At 41.3% G+C, this 19,065-nt stretch overlaps 1 protein-coding gene across 2 annotated transcripts in view; it reads left to right on the plus strand.

Annotated features, from left to right (window-relative positions):
• The window catches only part of MAP3K21 (mitogen-activated protein kinase kinase kinase 21), a 56,576-nt gene extending 52,164 nt beyond the window's left edge, over positions 1–4,412 (plus strand). Inside the window, exon 10 of one of the 2 annotated variants that reach the window (XM_082718942.1) lies at positions 1,457–4,412. In XM_082718942.1, coding sequence (XP_082575068.1) covers positions 1,457–1,857 — 401 coding nt within the window. In that variant the 3' untranslated portion in view covers positions 1,858–4,412. The remainder of the gene's footprint in view (positions 1–1,456) is intronic. The other variant, XM_082718943.1, reaches the window with a different exon arrangement.
• Positions 4,413–19,065: the final 14,653 nt, after the last annotated feature.

The raw sequence follows: 19,065 nt of genomic DNA on the forward strand, positions 1-19,065 counted from the left end.
CCACAGAGATTAGAACGTAAAGTTGCATGGATACCTGCTTGTATCTTTCCAAGTGGTCACGTTGACCAAGCTTGTTTGCACAGTTAATACAGCTCCTTGAATTTTACCCTGCTTTTTAATTTGACTTCATTATTTGAATTCTGAGAAAGGCATAATTGATCTCAGCAGCATCAGTATGTGCTAGCAAACTAAAACAGAACGAGCAGGTGGGGAATAACTGCCCCAAGCCACTCACAGGAGAGAGGACAGGTCATTTGCCCACATCTGAACCACCGATTGGAGTTTGAGCTGGAGCTCAAACTGGCGGCCCGGCCTCCCCTGTGATAAGCCGTCCTCTGCTACCCCCAGTGTCACTGCTCAGCTTACCATCAGGCTGAATTTTAGCCGGGAGGAAGAGCCAAACACACTATGTGGGGCCTAACTATTATTCTTTTGTATATTAATTACAAATATATGTTATGAGTATTAAGCAAGGTCATGTGTATGAAAATGCTTTTTAGATTGTACAGAGGTGTGCAGTATAGCTAATTGTCCAGTGTGGTTGAAACTGAAACTGTTTCCATTCTAGTTCTTTTCCTCTGCTTTTCCAAAACCCTGCCCAGAAGTGATTTTTTTTTCTGTTTATTGTCCATCGTCTTTAGATAAATGTATTCCTCTTTTGTAAGGCAGTAGCTGTTAGTAATTGAGGACTGCAAGGAGAAATCCTAGGACAGCAATCCCATGAGAAACCATTTTTTTTCTCTTACTTATAAGCCAGTGATTATGTGCTAGAGTGGTGAGGAGTTCGGACTTTGGGACAAGAAAGAGAAGGGGCGACATCTAAAATCTAAAATCTAACTGCTTTCTTGCTGCCATCCATTTTTTTCAGATCATAACTTGAAAGTGAAGTTTCATCATGTTGACCATCATTTAAAAAGGGGGGGGCTGAGTGGCTCAGTGGGTTAAGTCTCTGCCTTCCGCTCAGGTCATGATCTCAGGGTCCTGGGATCGAGCCCTGCGTCGGGCTCTCTGCTCAGCAGAGAGCCTGCTTCCTCCTCTCTCTCTGGCCTGCCTCTCTGCCTGCTTGTGATCTCTGTCTGTCAACTAAATAAATAAAAATCTTAAAAAAAAAAAAAAAAAACACCTTTAAAACCTTTAGTGTAATCCATCGTGAAACTTCCCGTTTCTAAGACAGCCCTAGTGACCATCGGCCTGAAGTGCTGTGGAGGTGATGAGCCACGTTCATGGTTGTAATTTTCCCCGGGGCAGAAACACCCCTTCCAACATTGCAGTTACTTTTTCATACAAAAAAACACACACAGTGTCCCAATAGTTTGGAAAGGTGTGTGCTGAGGGTGTTTTGTTGAAGCTCCCTTGAAGGTGACCCCATCATTGATCGGTCCTCCTAGTTACGGGTCTGCATGTTGGCTGGCTTGGAAGTCGCGATCTAACCGTGCACCATCTTTGCTTTCTCCAGCAGCTGCTGCGGGTGCAACTCTCAACTCAGACCCCGGAGCCTCGGACCTGCCCCCGAAGTGGACTCTGGGAACGCCCCGGTGCTCCCCGCCAAGGGAGGCCCCGCTGGAAAAACAAAGAGCGGGCGCCCTGGTGCCCCCACCTCGCCTGCCGACCTTCAGGAGCCGCTCAGACTCACAGCCCGCCGGGCAGGCACAGGTGCTCTCCGTCGGGCTGGGTCCGACTCCCCCCACCGCTTGTCCCCCCGGGGGGGCCGAGGACAGGACTACACCCCACGTGCCTTCCCTCCTGGACGTCGACGCCCAAGGCCAGAGCAGGGACGGCCCGGTGCCTTTGGGCAGGATGATGAGCAGAGCCAGCCGGCCGTCCGTGCGGCGGCTGGAGGAGGAGTTTCTGCCTTAAGTGCCTTATGTTCGAGCATTTCTGTGTTTCGTTTTGTTTTTAAGGTGAACAAATGAAAACAGTTTGAACTGTTAAATGCTGCTGTGTTTTTGAAAGCTGTGGCCATGTTCCTGAAGTAGTAATGGATGTTAGCCTTTCCGGAAAAATGTATGTGATTGCTGTTAGCGGTCTGTCGTTTTTCGGCTCCTGGAATCTTAGGTAGTGACTTGGAATGTGCAAAACAAGTGTAAATGAGTGTGAAACAAGAAACGTGCAGCAACATAAAGCTATGCTGGGTTCAGTTACCCGAAGCGTAGTTGTAAGGTTCTGTTGGTTCTCACCAGCATCCCCCAAAGCCCAGGTCGGAATGAGGTGCGCCACGTTTGTCGCTCCTTTGTTTTCTCCCCGTTTGCCTTTCCTTCTCTTCCTTCCTTCCCTCCTTCCTTCCTTGGTTTTTTTTCTTTTTTGTTGGGTTTGTTTCTTTTGTTATTTGTGCAACAAAAAGCCAAGAATAATGTGATATCAGTCAGTAAAGGTATGTATTTTGAAAAAATTGAAGACTAGAATAGATGGTGAGCCCCAGTGACACCCCCTGAACTGAGCCGTGGGCTTACGACGCATGGATACGTCGAGGCATCACAAGGATGATGCCTGTTTCTCTCTGAGGAAATTTTACTGAATGTAACTTGTAAACATTTTACTGAATGTAACTTCTAAACGTGTTATCTATCAGAACCCCAAAATGGATTTTTTTAAATTTTATTTATTTGTCAGAGAGAAAGAGCACATGCAGGGGGAGCAGCAGGCAGAGGCAGAGGGAGAAGCGGGGTGACCAAGAAGCCCGATGTGGGGCTCCATCCCCGGACCCTGGGATCATGACCTGAGCCGAAGGCAGATGCTTAACCGACTGAGCCACCCAGGCGTCCCCCAAAACGGATCTTTGAAAGGTCAGTCAGTCAGTCAAGGGCATTTGGCTAAGACCACATCATGTCCCCCTGAGCAAGGCTAATCGGTAGGTTCTTCCTATAGAATCGGTTCTTGTTTCATCAGGAGCCACTTACTCAGTCTCCAGACTAAAAATCTTTTTCATTTTATAGTAGGATTTTAAAAAATTAAGTGACGTAGGTATTCATTGTAAACATTCCTGTCATTCCATTTTATTTTTCTCTATATAAATGTGTAATTATTCTGATAACCCCAAATACCGTTAGAGAAAAACACTGCCAAATCAAGAAACAGTGACACTGTTAGAATTCAAGTGTTTTGTAGTTATCTTCATGCTTCAGTAAACTGTGGAAAACTGTTAGACATCTGCTAAGATAAGCTGACATGGTGGAAATGACAAATATGGATTACTTTCAGATTCAGATTTTAAATGGATTTGAGGTAGCAGATCAGGATTTGAAATGATTTGAAATGATTTTATGAGTTATTTTATAAAATCACACCTCTATGATACAAATAGACTACTGAGTTATTAAACTACAGAAATGCTGTCCAGGAGCTTACAAATTTGTCTGAACTCTTCTGCCACTAAAATGTGGTTATTTTGGATGACAATAAATACTTAACATTTGGCGTACAAGGAAAAACTAAATTGCAAACATCACTTGACATTTCACTTAAAGCTTTACCTTGGTTAAGGTTTCCTGAATAATTGAAATGTCCGCGATTTAAATCAGCTGTGATAAAACGCCCACCTGTAGCAGAAACAAGAAAACGATACTCTAGCCACTCGACACATCCAGTGACTTGGCAGGTTATACCCTCGCAAATAGTGAACAGAGCACTGAAAGGATTCGATCAACATGAGTGCGTTCTACCCCAGGGAAAACAGTCCTGGGTTTAAAATTCTTGCAGCAAAATCTCAGGTACTTCACTTTGTTTTGTCGTATTACGGATTCTGTTCTAGGACTTGGCTTCACTTTCGGGAGATTGTTAAAGTACGAAATCAAAATCTGATTTCCTCAAAATTGTATCACATTTGAAACTATGGCTGGCCGCTTCATTCTATGTTCGTCATTTGGGGGCATGTATTTCCTGCTAAAAGTAAAGGAAATATATGCCTAAAATAGCAAGTAAAAGAAGTATAGAAACTCAGTTTCACTTCTGCCAAAACATTATGTGTGTGTGTGTGTATGTGAGTAGGGGTGGGGGGTAGCTGTGGGTGTTCATCTGTCTTCTCCCTCTGCCCTGTTCCTGCTCCCCCGTAGCTCTGTTTCAGTCCACTGCACATTATGATGAATTTAGAAATGAAACTACATTAAAAAGATAATTGCAATACCAGGATTCAATCTCGCATTCCAGCAAATTGTTGTTTTTTGCTGAGATCTGTTGTATATTTGTGATTTTCTATGTGTGCTAGGATGTTTAGCAGAATCTGGCTATTTATTTTCATGTAGACTTACTAGCTCGTTGAAAGAGAAATTAAGCTGATTACCATTAGTCAACATTGAAGGTGCTCCCACTGCAGAAACTTAAGGCCTGAGCCTGTTATGCTGTATTATGAAGCCTTGTGACTGAAAAAGATGTTTACATATGTCGTCTATTTTTTTAATAAACTTTTTTTATAGCTAGTCTACTTGTTCCATGGCTTTCATCTGATGTTGGTGACTATAGTTTGTAGTGGTTTATTTTGTATTTAATAAGGAAAAATACGTTAGTAAAGATCACCGATGCTTCATTAGACAGGTATTAGCCTGCTAACTTCATTAAACTGAAGATCACTAAGTGAGTCATGGGATTAAATACTTTTTAAAATTTTATTGATTTTTAAAAGATTTATCCATCTCTTCTAGAGAGAGAGCATGTGCATGGGGAGGTGTGGAGGGAGAAGGAGAGAGAAACTCAAGCAGACGCCTCGCTGAGTTCAGAGCCCAACAAAGGGCTCAATCTCATGACCCTGAGATCAGGACCTGAGCCAAAACCAAGGATTGGATGTGTAACCATACCACGCAGGGGCCCCTGGGATTAAATAATTTTTTAAAAGTATAATGAGATTCTTTATTTGAAAATGTGTGGTTGACATATGCATTGAAAAGTTGCATTTCACTGTGAGAATTTTGCAACTCCATCTTTTCAGAAGGCACACTTTCGCAACGTGGAACTAGTAGGCACTTAATCTCCATTGATCTGCACGGATGTGATTAATGAGACATGCTAATTACTAACACGCTTGAATCAGAAGAATTTTAAGAATCGTGAAGCATCCAGTAATTCTTACTTAGCAATGGAAGCTTGGGGAGATCAAGAAAGAAATCATAGTAACCACGCAGACCCAAGCATCACCTTGCCACATGAGACGGATGGACCTAAGTGTTAGTGACCCTCCTAGGTGCCTATGTAAGACGCCTATAATTACCTTCAGTACAATTTGTGAGGCAAGTGTAATAGCCCTATTTCATTAGGAACGAAATAGACACAGAGAAGTTGGGTAGATTTCCAAAGACCCAACCTATATCTACTCCCTGCCGTCTACCTGTTCACACCTGTCATAACTCACCATACACATAGTGGAGAAGCTGGAGACTTCTGAAGTGTGAGTTTGTAAATGGAATCCAAAGCTAACACAATTTTTCACCAAAAAGTTCGGAAGTCTAGAAATGTGTGAGTACTTAAAAGCAAAGCGAACAGTGATTAATACAGTGGGATACTTTTTAAGTAAATGTGAAATGAAACCAAAAACATGCATACCTACTAGGTCAACTCAGAAAAATGGCATATTCTGATCAGTAGGTCTATACACATGAAGTTATTTAAGAACTTCAAGGTAAATGTATAATAATCAGGCAGAAGCAGTCTATACTTTTCTGAAAAGGCCAACATGCTAAATAAAACACAGTGAAAGAAGCTTTTATAAATGATAATAGTTACCATAGAGTGCAGTAATTATTACCTATGTTTTTATATCCAAACAAAACAAAGCTGAGGTAGGGAACTTCTGTATGCTTATAGACTCACTGAGTGCCTCCTGACTGCTGGGAAAGACTAAAGGACTTAGTGGGAGCCAGGGTGAGACCACCTGTGTACACACCTGTGTACCCAGCCTGCATGATTCGTAAGGTCTAGTAAGAAAGGCTTTGTGTGAGCAACTAGGCAGGGCTGGCTTCGAGGGCATGGACTTGTGCCATTCAGAGCTCAGGGCCTGGAAGTTCCTGAGCTTGATACTAATGCTTTGCTACCATCATCTTAAATTCCTTAACACATTCATTTATTTATTTTAAATATTTTATGTATTTATTTGACAGGGAGCATAAGCAGTGGGAGCAGCAGGTAGAAGGAGAGGGAGAAGCAGCCTCCCTACTGAGCAAGGAGCCCAATGCAAGGCCCGATCCCAGGACCCTGGGATCATGACTTGAGCCGAAGGCAGACGCGCAACCAACTGAGCCACCCAGGTGCCCCTCTTAATAAATTTAGAACAGGGTCTGCTCATTTTTTAACTAGGCCTCACAGACTATGTGGCCAACCCTGACTACACATGGAATGAGTTATAAAAGGTGAAGTAGTTGCTGCTTTGTTAGCACTGGAAGAGGGATGTAATCTGAGGGACTCTGGGAAGGTGGAAGGAAGCCAGACCCCAGCAGAGGGAGAGGTGCTCCCCAGTCACTAGCTTGTGGGAGGCCTTTGACTCCTTTTCTTCTTGTTGCTTTCCAGTTTCTTTGTTTTTGGCTTTCAGTATTTTTACCTACCATGATAGGTCTTAGTGTAGATCTTTCTCTAGACTTTATCTTGCTTGGAGTTTTTTTTAATTACTTGGAGGTGTAGGTTAATGTTTTGAGCAAATTTGGGGCTTTCAGCTGTAATTTCAAATATTTTTTATGCTCCTCTTGCTCTCTCCTTCCAGTACTCCCATTACACATATGTTGCTGTAGTTCATGGTGTCCCACATTTCTCTGGGGTTTTTCATTCATTTCTATTCTTTTTTTTTTTTTTTCAGATTACATTGATCTGTATGGGTCTCTCCAAATTCTCTCATTCTTCTGTTCATATCTACTGTCGAGCCCATCTAGTGATTTTTTGCTTTAGTTATTGTATTTTCAACTCCAAAATTTCCAATTGATACTTTTTTGGGTAATGTTTATCTCTTTACTGATGATCTTTCTAATGAGAGTCATCATATCTTCCCTTACATGCATTGTATCCTCCCTTAGTTCATTGGATGCATTTATAATGGCAGCCTGGAAGCCTTCGTGCCATCTGAAATCTTTCATGGGCCATTTCTCTTGCCTCCTTTTTTCCCCAGCATATAGGCCATGCTTTCCTGTTCCTTTGCCTATCTCATATTCTTGTTGTTGCTGCTGAAAACCAGACATTTTAGGAACTGCACTGTAGCAGCTGTGGGTAATGATTTCCCTCACCCCCCCCCCCACCCAGGTCTTACTTTGTGGTTTTTGTTTGGTTGGTTGGTTAGTGATTTGGCTGCACTATTTTGGTGAAGTCTCTTTCCCCCTACAGTGTGAAGACTTTGGTGTCGCTTCTCAGAATGTGTAGGCTTGGTGTGCACAAACCAGCTGGGATGACAGTTGTAGCACGGTTCCCTTTGACCTTCTCTTCCACTCATCTCTCATTTATGCTTTGTGCTTCATTGGGTATTACACCCAGTTGTTAGGCCCCAATAATTGCTGACTGGTTTCTCTATTATTTTTTACTATGCCTGAGGCACAAATTGCTCTACAGTCTGTTCCAATTAATTTCAGACAGGGGTAGTTTGGGGGCCAGTCTTTAAAGCTTTGTTCTGACCCCAGGCAGGATCTTATTCAATGTCTTTTGCCTGATTCTCTCTGGTAAAGCAACTCTCCTGTGGTTTAGCTTTATTGCCCTTAATCAAGAGGAGCCATGATTTTTGAGAGTGCTCTTAGGCTTGAAATTCCCCACATTGTGTTTTAAGTAAAATTAGATCCTTTGGTGAGAAATTTGCAGCTCTGTTCTTGAGTAACATCTCCTGCCTTGAGCAAAATATCTGAGCCACACTCTGGGCACTGGATAGAGTGGTAACCTGTCATATTGGTTTGCTTCTTTCAGAGTAGAACCACTGCCCTCCAAGTGAACTCATGTAAAAACATTTAGGAAGCCAATATTCTCACTGAGGTAGAGCCTTACCCTGTGAGTGGGAGCTGGATGGAGGAAGAATTCTGAGACCCTGAGTTGGCAGGGTTGGTTTCCTCTGAGGTCTCTATTTGGCTTGTAGATCATCTTTCTTGTCTTAGTATGGTCTTTTCTCTGTACATTTCTGTGTTTCAATTCCCTTTTTTGTAAGGACACCTATCATATTGGATTAAGGCTCACTCTAATGACTCACATTGACTTGATTATCTCTGCAAGGGTAATCCCTAATACACTCACATTCAGAGATATTCATTATTAGGGTTTCAACATACAAATTGGGGGGACACAATTCATTCCATGACAGACTGGAACATGTTTCAAAATATTAAATATGTCAGTTGTGTATAAAATAGAGGGTAGAACTAGAGCCAAAGAGCATGATGAAAGAGGAAAAGGATCACGTGAGAGCAAGTTTCCAATCTCCGAACTGGGGACTATTAGCGGCGGAGGACAAAGAAGAACAAGAAGTCAGTTAGGGTAGACAGTTAACTGCAGGGGAGATTGAGGGCCAGCCACGAGAACTGAGGCTCTGAGAGGAGACTTGGCACTTAAATAAACTGAGGATGTATTTTGGACAGGTGCAGTTAGCAATTCTGAGTGACTGAAAAATTCTAGAGACATCCAGCTGGCAGGTGGAGCTGGAATTTGACACAGAGACTGGAGATGGACTCATCTGAATTTTAATGATAGTGGGAGGTGCCGAATGGCTCTGATGAAGAATGCAAAGAGAAGCAAGGTGGAGAAAGTGCTCTGGAAAGACTGAGAAGAGCAAATAATGCAAAGAGGCCAGACAACCCGAGGGTAAAAAAGACCCAGAGAAGAGAAAGCAGTGGAAGCTCACATCACGGCTTCTTAGATACCTTCCCTGATCCATAATAAAATTTTTTAGGTTACTATTATCTGAGAACGGGCCCATTCTTGGCTGCTATCAACAGAGGTAGTCCTCCTAACTGGAAGCGGGTGCTCCTCAGTTGTGTTAAAAGAGGGAGCCCTGTTGAGTTCTACCTACCAACAAAATCCCAAAGGAGTTCTGTCAGAGGAACACAGTGACCAAGAGCCCACCAAACTCTGTTACTTTTCCTTCTTTCCATTCTTTCCTAGAGTGTAAAGATACAGTATAATGGCACAAACCACATATAAAAGTTCTCTATCCCTAAAATTGTAGGATAGCAGACTAATACTATTTTTGCTATTTTCTGATCTCAGACAGACTAATATTCCAAGCCTCGATGGCCATCTTGCCTCTTGCCACTGCTTACAAAATGGCTGCTGGATCCCTGAGGTGATGTCGTCTTCTGGCTGGTCATGGTTCAGCCTAGCCCTGTTTGTTTAGTAGCAGGAGATACCACCAGGACACATCTGTAGAGACTGACAAAAATGGGCTGAAAGGGAACAATGAGGAGGTACAATTTTCTCATTCTGGATGTCGAAAAGTCAGAACACATTCTCACATGTCTCCAAAAAAGCTTTAAGTCAATTATTAAGGAATGTTTTCCACAGGAAATACACATCTAATTTTATTACACAAGTCTATAGAAAAATGTTAATTGAAAAAAAAAAAAGACTGCTACAAAAACAAAAGGGTTTTCTTTTTAAGGTGTTTGGTCATGTGACCCTTGGTTGTGTAAAAGTTCTAACTAAAAACTAGAAAAATCTCTATGGCTAATGGCTTAATAAGTATTAATATTCTCAATAAGCCAAGCCTTTTCTCTGAAATAGGTAGTTATTTTTTTAAGATTTTTTTTTTATTTATTTGACAGAGAGAGATCACAAGTAGGCAGAGAGACTGGCAGAGAGGGAGGAAGGGAAGCAGACTCCCTGCCGAGCAGAAGGCTTGATCCGAGGATGCTGGGATCATAACCTGAGCTGAAGGCAGAGGCTTTAACCCACTGAACCACCCAGGCGCCCCTGAAATAGGTAGTTATTTACAAGAGGTGCAAATGTGATTCAAATCAATGAATCGGTAATTGTTTCTTCAATCTCTTCATCACCCAAAGCCAAAGTACCTGTTTCAAAAATTGAAGACTCCTGTTTGCATTATTTGCATTGATTTTTCTGCTTTCTGCACACTAGATGGCACTATATACATAATATTTCACAGACAAGGAAGGCCAACATAGCTTTATTATTTGAAAAATTGTAGCCAAATTTATGCCCTTAGAAGAAAAGGGAAAAAAATAATGAATGTGATTTGGGAAAGTATCATGAAGGGAACAAAATGAAGGGAGCAAAGAAAACGAATTTTTTCAGTGATGGGTACACAAGAGTAAGAAGATAATTTTTATAAAGTGATCTTTTCAAATATGTCTGTTCCAAATACAGAGACAAGGAAGTTTTATAGCTGCAAACTACATTACAAATGTAGTTTACAAATTACATCTCCAAATATTTATATGCAGCCCAGGCAGAATTGAACCAAAATGTCTCAAGTAGGTGTTCCACCATCATTAGACACTGGCTGAAAATAGAATTCCCCTGCTGCTCAAACCCATCCAGCACCCATCAAAATATCTACTTAAAACCCATCTTGAAACCCATCTGGGTGGCTCAGTCGGTTAAGCATCTGCTTTTGGCTCAGGCTGTAATCCTGGAGTCTGGGATCAAGGCCCACATCAGGCTCCCTGTTTGGCTGGGAGCCTGCTTCTCCCTCTCCCTCTCCCTCTGCTTCTCCCCCTGCTTGTGCTTTCTTGAGCTCTCTCAAATAAAAATAAATAAATTGTTCTTTTTTTAAAAAAATAAATGTTCTCCATTGTACACCAGAAACTAATATTACAAGTATGTTGATTATACCTCCGTTTTTAGAAAAATGTTCCCTAATATTCATTTAATTAATACAAACTAACCATGTACTATATCCTATAATGGACACTGTGGGAGCACATGACACACACATATTTAAATATACAAAATACAATAATACTGATTTAAAGGGGCACATCACCCAGATGTTTATAGCAGCATTACCAACAGTTGCCAAATTATGGAAAGAGCCCAAGTGCCCATCAGCAGATGAATGGATAAAGAAGTCGTGGTGTATATATGCAATGGAATATTACTCAGCCATTAAAAAGAATGAAGTCTTGTCCTTGATGTGAATGGAGCTAGAGTGTATTACACTAAGCAAAATCCATCAGAGAAAGACAAATACCATCTTATTTCACTCATATGTGGAGTTTAAGAAGCAAAACAGATGAATATAGGGGAAAGAAAAAAAGAGGGAAGCAAACCATAAAACAGATGATAGAGAAGGAGCTGAGGTTTGCTGGAGGGGTGGTGGGTGGGAGAATGGGTTAAATGGGTGACAGGGATTAAGGAGGGCACTTGTGATGAGCACTAGGTGTTTTTGTAAATAATGAATCTCTCAACTCTACTCCTGAAGCCCATATTACACTATATGTTAATTAATTAGAACCTACATAAAAACTTGAAATGTAAAAAGAAATAAGTATACACAACAATGCACCTTTATACACTCGACATGTGCACATGTATACACAAAATACACGCAGCGTATAACATATACACACACAACATATTTACATACATTCACACTAGACTTAAATACACAACACACAAATACTCACACACAAATACAACATGCACTTACACTTGCACACATATTCATACACTCATAACACCTAGTCAAATACACACACAAAAATAATACACTTATACATATATACACACATACTCATACACCCAACACCAACACCTTCAAAGGAAGGTACCTCCCAAAACATATTTGGTGGAATTCCCCTGGGAAGCCATATGGCCCTGGGCTCTTGTTTGTTGGGAAGTTTTTGATGACTGCTTCAATCTTCTTACTGGTTATGGGTCTGCTCAGGTTTTCTATTTCTTCCTGGTTCAGTTTTGGGAGTTTATACATCACTAGGAATGCATCCATTTCTTGCATATTGTCAAATTTTCTGGTGTATAGTTGCTCATAATATGTTCTTATAATTGTCTGTATTTCTTTGGTGTTGGTTGTGCTCTCTCCTCTTTCATTCATGATTTTATTAATTTGGATCTTTTCTCTTTTCTTTTGGATAAGTCTGGCCAGGGGTTTATCAATCTTATTAATTCTTTCAAAGAACCAGCTCCTAGTTTTGTTGATCTGTTCTACTGTTCTTTTGGTTTCCATTTCATTGATTTCTGCACTGATATTTATTATTTCTCTTCTGCTGGGTTTAGGCTTTCTTTGTTGTCCTTTCTCCAACTCCTTTAGGTGTAGGGTTATGTTGTATACTTGAGACCTTTCTTGTTTCTTGGGAAAGGGTTGTATCACTATATATTTTTCCTTTCAGAACTGCCTTTGCTGTGTCCCATAGATTTTGAACAGTTGTGTTTTCATTATTGTTTCCATGAATTTTTAAAATTCTTCTTTAACTTTCTGGTTGACCCATTCATTCTATAGTAGGATGCTCTTTAGCGTCCATGTATTTGAGTTCTTTCCAACTTTCCTCTTGTGGTTGAGTTCTATTTTCAAAGCATTGTGGTCTGAAAATATGCAGGGAATGATCCCAATCTTTTGCTACTGGTGGAGACCTGATTTGTGACCCAGGATGTGCTCTATTCTGGAGAATGTTCCATGTGCACTAGAGAAGAATGTGTATTCTGTTGTTTTGAGATGGAATGTTCTGAATATATCTGTAAGGTCCATCTGGTCCAGTGTGTCATTTAAAGCCTTTATTTCCTTGTTGATCTTTTGCTTAGATGATCTTTCCATTTCAGTAAGAGGGGGTTTTAATGTCTCCTACTATCATTGTATTATTGTCAATGTGTTTCTTTGATTTTGTTATTAATTGGTTTACATAATTGGCTGCTACCATGTTAGGGGCATAGATATTTAAAATTGTTAGATCTTGTTTGACAGACAAGTGAATAGAACAGAGCCACCCATTTGATTTTGGGTGTATTTTGGTCTGTTAGAAGAAACTGCCTCCCAAAATTTTAAAGAAAGAAAGAAAATGTGTGTGTGTGTGTACACACACAAATAAGGGTAAACATGATGAAGGGATGGAATATAAATATAAAGATGAAAATTTTAAGATTCTAAAAAAGGAATTGATAAGATAAGAAGTTCGTTGAAAAAAGAAAAAAAAAAAGAGAAAAATGTGATCAAGCTGGGGGCGCCTGGGTGGCTCAGCCGGTTAAGGGTCTGCCTTTGGCTCAGGTCATGATCTCAGGGTCCTGGGATTGAGCCCTGCATGTCTGGCTCCCTGCCCAATAGGGAGTCTGCTTCTCCCGCTACCTCTGCCCCTCCCCCTGCTTGTGCTCTCTCTCTCTCTCTCTCTCTCTCAAGTAAATAAAAATTTTAAAAAAGAAAAAAGAATGTGATCAGGCTGAAGATTAGAACAAAGCCATGCGCTAGGTTTAGGATTTATTTGAACTGTTAGAGAATACAAAATTTTAAAGAAAAATAAACCTATATGTATACAAAAAATAATGTTAAAGACAATGAAGGAAGAGGATATGCATATAACAATGAAAATATAAAATTATTTTTTAAAAAGTTATTGATAAGATAAAATAGTTTTAAAAGGTTAAAGTAGGAAAGAGGAAAATTACAAAAAATAGAATAACTAAATATAAAGTTAAAAAAATTTAACTTGGAAAGACAAAAGAACCATGGGAGAAAAACCATGAATTCTATGCTTTGATTTCTCCTCCTCTGGAATTATTCTGTTCTCCTGGATCAGTGAGCTTGGTCTTGTCTAGATGTTCTTGCTGATCTTCTGGGGGAGGATCTGTTGCCGTGATTCTCAGGTGTCTTTGCCTGAGGGGGAATTGCACCACCCTCCCCAGGGGCCAGGCTAAGGAATCTGCTCGGGTTCCCTCTCAGGAGCTTTTGTTCCCTGAATGCTTTCTGTACAGCTCTGGAGGACAGGAATGAAAATGGTGGCCTCACAGTCTCCAGCCCAGAGGAGCCAAGAGTTCGGGGCCCCACTCCTCAGTGCGCCCTTGGAGAAAAGCGCTCAATCACTCCTGTCTCCCTGGTCTCTGGCCAAGCTCTGAACTCACCTGGCCTGTGACCGAGTATTTCTATGTCTGGCACATGTTCCTGTTTGGAATCTCCAAACCCTGCAGACTCCCTCAGTGTGCTTCTGCACCACTCACTCTGAAGGAGGAAGAGGGATAACCCCTAGATCTGCCACCTATGGGCTCCCTGCTTGAAGAGTAGTGGCCCAACTGTGCCTCACTCAGATCATGGTTTAAGGTAACCCTGAGAGCTCACTCCTCTGCTCTGTCTCTGTAGTGGGCTTCTCTGCTCTAATACCTGTGAGCTCTGCTACACTCAGACACCCCTGATCCTTCTGTAAGCCCACGGGACCTGAGATCATGCTGTCCCCTTGAGGGCTCCACCCCACTTAGCCTCTGAAGCTATGTCCCTCAGTGGAGCGGACTTCCAAAAGACTGATTTTTTTGCTCTGTTGCTCTGCTGCTTGCTGGGAGCCGGCTCCTCCCCCCCGTAGTCTCTCTTTTCATCACCTCAGATTCACGTCCCTGCATGTCCTACCTTCCAGAAAGTGGTCATTTCTCTGTTCTGAGAATTGCTGCTCTTCTTCTCTCCGATCTCCTGTTGAGTTTGTAGGTCTTCAGAATGGTTTGACAACTATCTAGCTGATCTCCTGGGATCTGAGGATATTAGGTCTCCCACTTCTCCACCATCTTGCTCCTCCTCTTTGTGAACCTTAGTTTTAAAAATACTTATTTTCATTGTTTGGAAGCAAAAGATAGATTTCCTTGAAGGGACCAAATTTGATAGTATGCAATGTAGTGGAAAACTTAAGCTGTATGTGCAAATTATTTTCAATGGATCATGCATTTTGGATGCTTTCTAGAACTTTTGTTGAAATCATATGAATATCCTTATTCCTAGCATATTCCTCAGTTGAAATTCAAATGAAGATAATTCTCATTTATTAGTGACCAGTGTGTGAGTAGAAGGCAACTTTATTCTTTTTTAGAGCTTACCATTTCAACCTACTCTAACAATTTTTCCAGCCCTTGGGGGAATCTCACACCCAATCTGATGCTTTCAGAGTTGTTTTCAGATATTAAAATGCCCATCTGAATTTTCTCTTTTTTTCCCATCTGAAATTTCTTGTCTGCTACCTGTTTGTCCTTCCCCTGATCAGCACTGTGTCAGGCAGGAGGCCTACATGTCTTCTTCCTCTTGCCCAAGCCTTGCTTACTTCTCCCACTTTGCTCCTCTGCAGGCCTTGTCGCCACAGAACTGTGAATGGGGCAGGAGGGGGGGGTTTACTCCACAGACCATTTGTGATTATTGCTGGGAACCTTTGATGGCAGTTTCCTGATAGCAGCGAAGCCTCTGTTGATTGACTACTGCATTCTGTCCCTGGTTTCCAGCCATCAGACTGCAACTCTCCAGGAGTCTGTTTGGATAGTCTCTTTCAACATGGCTCTGGAAGGCTCCATTTTTAGGTTTCATATCTGCCCCTGGGGACATGAAACTTCGTCCCTTCATACTCCAGAGGGGTGTCCTTTCCCAGTGTAGCCTTGTGTTCTTGCTCTGTGGCCAGGCCCAACTGCTCCAGCTAAGCTCCTATCTTTTGAAGTTTAGGTGAGATAAGTACTAGTTCCCAGAGTCCCCAAATTCCAACGATGCATGCTAAGATCCCTGAATGATTCTTTTGAAACCCCCATCATTTAAAATGGGGAGCCTCCTCATCCCCACCTCAACAGAAAACAAACAACATAGATGAACAGAACCCCCTCAACTCTCTTCAAGAAACCTTACCCCCAAAACTCTTCACTTCAACCATCTCCAGCCTTCCCTTTATGTACCCTTAAAGTATGGAATGGGGTCACCACTTATAGGCTCTTTTGTGGGGCCATTCCTTGGCAATTGCTGGACAGCTAATCTGCCACTCACCTTGGTTCTCAGCCTTTAGGCCCCACCGAATCTGGGATGAAGAGAAAAGTCCCATTTAACTTTCAAGAAGGTGTTTTGAAGTCAAGGCGTCTTGAGAACCCAGAGAGTAACAGATCTAGTAGTTCTCTTGTGTCCTTCTAATGTCCCATTTAAGGATCTTGGGTAACAAGGCATGGTAGGAGCATCTAGATATCCATATCTCTCCTACCCTGTACCAGTCACAGTCTGGTTCACATTTTTCTGGTCAATCATTGCCTGTCTTTCTGGGACTTCATTCCACACATGAATGTCTTAGTATTGAGCAAACATTCAAGGGATTCAGGAGCTCTTTTATTTCTTCCTGCATAGCTCCCTCTTCTGTAGCTCTGTGCTTTTCAACTTCCTGCCATGTCAGCCTCCATGAACTCCTTTCTTCTTCTCTGAAACTCAGTCAGACCACCATGCTGTGCTTGGGATCTACCTTTCTGTTCCACAGATCTTGGGTGTGCCTTCCAGGCAAAAATCCCAAGGAATTACAGACTCCCTTAGTTTGTTTCCCTTCTCTCAGGGATCACAGCCCAATACCACCTGCTGGTCAATGTCTGAAAATGGGAGTTGGATGTTTTAGGCAGTTTCAAGGATACCGTGGGAGGCTAAGTTAAGTTCCTGTTATCCCATCATGATTGGAAACATAACAATGTGTGTGTGTGTGTGTGATGTCTGTTACATAGTGGTATTTTCCAGATATTTAGATATTAAAGATCTGCTCATTCTTTTGTGTTCTCACAATATTTTCCCAATATTTCAAAGAATCTCCTTCTTTTGAGATTCTTATTTTTGGAGCTTGCTGTCTTTGACTTCAACTTACTTTTAATCAAAGCTGAATTAAAGACATCTTAGGCTTATACTTTCTGATTCTACATGTATTGCACCTGTATTATTTTAGCATATTCATTACAGGTCCCCTGTTTTTAATGTCTTTTCTTCTTCAGTGCTGAACTGTAAGGCCAGTGGTTCTTTATATGCAACTTTTAATGTGCAGATAAATCACTGGGGATCTTATTAAAATGCAAATTCCAATTCAGTAGGTCTATGGTGGATTCTGAGATTCTGCATTTTAACTAACTCCCAGTTGAAGGCAAGGCTGCTGTTCTGGGCACCAGACTGTGTAGAGCAAGATTTGGGTCATTCTCTAATCAGCCATGAAATTATTCTTTAAATATATGAAAAATTTACCTAGAGAGTGAAACTCCCATTTTCTACCTTGTGAATATGGCATGAATATGATAAAGTTTGGAAGAAACAGAAACCAAGATACAAAATATTTTTAATTTTTTAATTTACTCACAAAAATATTATTTCAAAATCAGTCTTAGCTACCAATCCCTGTGTATATCCCCCATACTTTCCATGTTGTATCAATACATGTTTTTCATTTATTCACAGAACAAATATTTATAAATCAACACACATTATTGAAGACAGAATAGTAATATCTTCTCAGTCATGATTCTTCATTGCACATATGAATATCAGTGAAATAAAAGATCTGAAAAGATTTTCATACAATAGCATCCCAAACAGATACAGCTGATTCTGGAAAAACAGTTTTGAACTGTGCTGGGTTCACTTACACATGGACTTTTTTTTTTAAATAAATAAAGTTCAGTAATGTAAATGCACTTTTTGTATGCACATTTATGCAAAGATTCTGTAAAGTTGTCTACTTCCTCCTATTACATTGGTGGACACACTCTTAAAATTATGAGTCTACCATGTCCATAACTACTCATACTTTTTTTTTTTGAAGATTTTATTTATCCACTTGACACAGAGAGAGAGATCACAAGTAGGCAAAGAGGCAGGGGGAAGCAGGCTCCCCGCTGTGCAGAGAGCCCAACGCGGGGCTCCATCCCAGGACCCTGAGATCATGACCTGAGCTGAAGGCAGAGGCTTAACCCACTGAGCCACCCAGCTGCCCCCTACTCATACTTTTAATAAATTCTATGACTCGAAATTTCCTTGCTAATCCATGGAATGGTAAAAAGAAACAAACACTAAAATAGAATAAAATGAAAATGTGGTCTAGTACTCCTGTCCTTGTTTGCTTTTTAAAAGCTGACACATTCTCATTTCATTTCAAGGATTGCAAGAATTCACAAGAATCTGTAAGTATATAATTAATTGAAAAATTTGAAATGCATTAACTAAATAAATCCCTTGATTTGCTTTTGGAAGGGTGTTAGAGAGGGGGAAAGATGTTGAACTGAACAAATCCTGACAATTTCGGGATTTCCAGAATAATGAAAATATTTTCTACGGGGCATTAGTAGCTTAACTCTAATTACCTTTTTTAAAATATTCAAATCTTGCAGGTTTTTAATTTACTAAATTGACCTTCATGATCCTCACTACTTCTTTGTTGTTGTTGTTTATACTGAACAGCTAGAGGGAGCAGGGAAGTGAGAATCAGGATAACTGCTCTATGGCAGATTCTCAGCCAGGAGCAACACCTACCTTGATGCCTACATCACAAGGCACCAGGAGACCTTTTAGTAGACATTCACCGAAACACCTTTGATGAGCTGGAAGGACTTCAGACAGGTGAACAATGATTTCTTTCCTGCCTGTCCTTTCAGACATTGAGAAGGGTTCAGCAGAAATGGGGGGTATAATTCAGGAACATGGCGGCAAGTTGTGCATACAAACACCCACAATAGCAAGTCTAGGAAAATTTGGTCCAACAGAGGATCCGAATAAAAGAAGCAAGCTGTGAATGAATTCTATTTACAGAAAGGAGCAAAGGCTCAGCAACAGTGACGCTGAGCCAGGAGAGGAGCCAGGAAAGGAGAAGGGAAGGAAGCTATCTCCAGTTCCCCACTGGAGATTTGGGGAGAGTGGCCCATACCTACCACCTTTCACAAAGGAAACCATTTTGATCTTAAGAAGCACTTCTCTGTTCCCACCATACTGGAATAACAAAGGGTAAGGGAGATGAGACGCACTCGCTCAAGTGAACGGGCCCAGACTCCTCTGGGGGTGTTCTCAGATGAAGTAATTATCTCTTGCTTCTATTTCTTTCCCGTTTTCCACTCAGCTGCCTTCTGTACCTGTCCCCTTTCATATATCTATCCACGTGACTCTTTGGAAGTGCCTCCAGGCTGCCTCCATCATATGCTTCTGGCGCCATGATAGCCTGTGGACGGCCCGGTGACCCAATCCAGGCCAGTGGAAATGAAACTTGTTGG

Source organism: Mustela nivalis, assembly GCF_964662115.1.
Source record: "Mustela nivalis genome assembly, chromosome: 2".
NCBI classification, from domain to species: Eukaryota; Metazoa; Chordata; class Mammalia; order Carnivora; family Mustelidae; genus Mustela; species Mustela nivalis.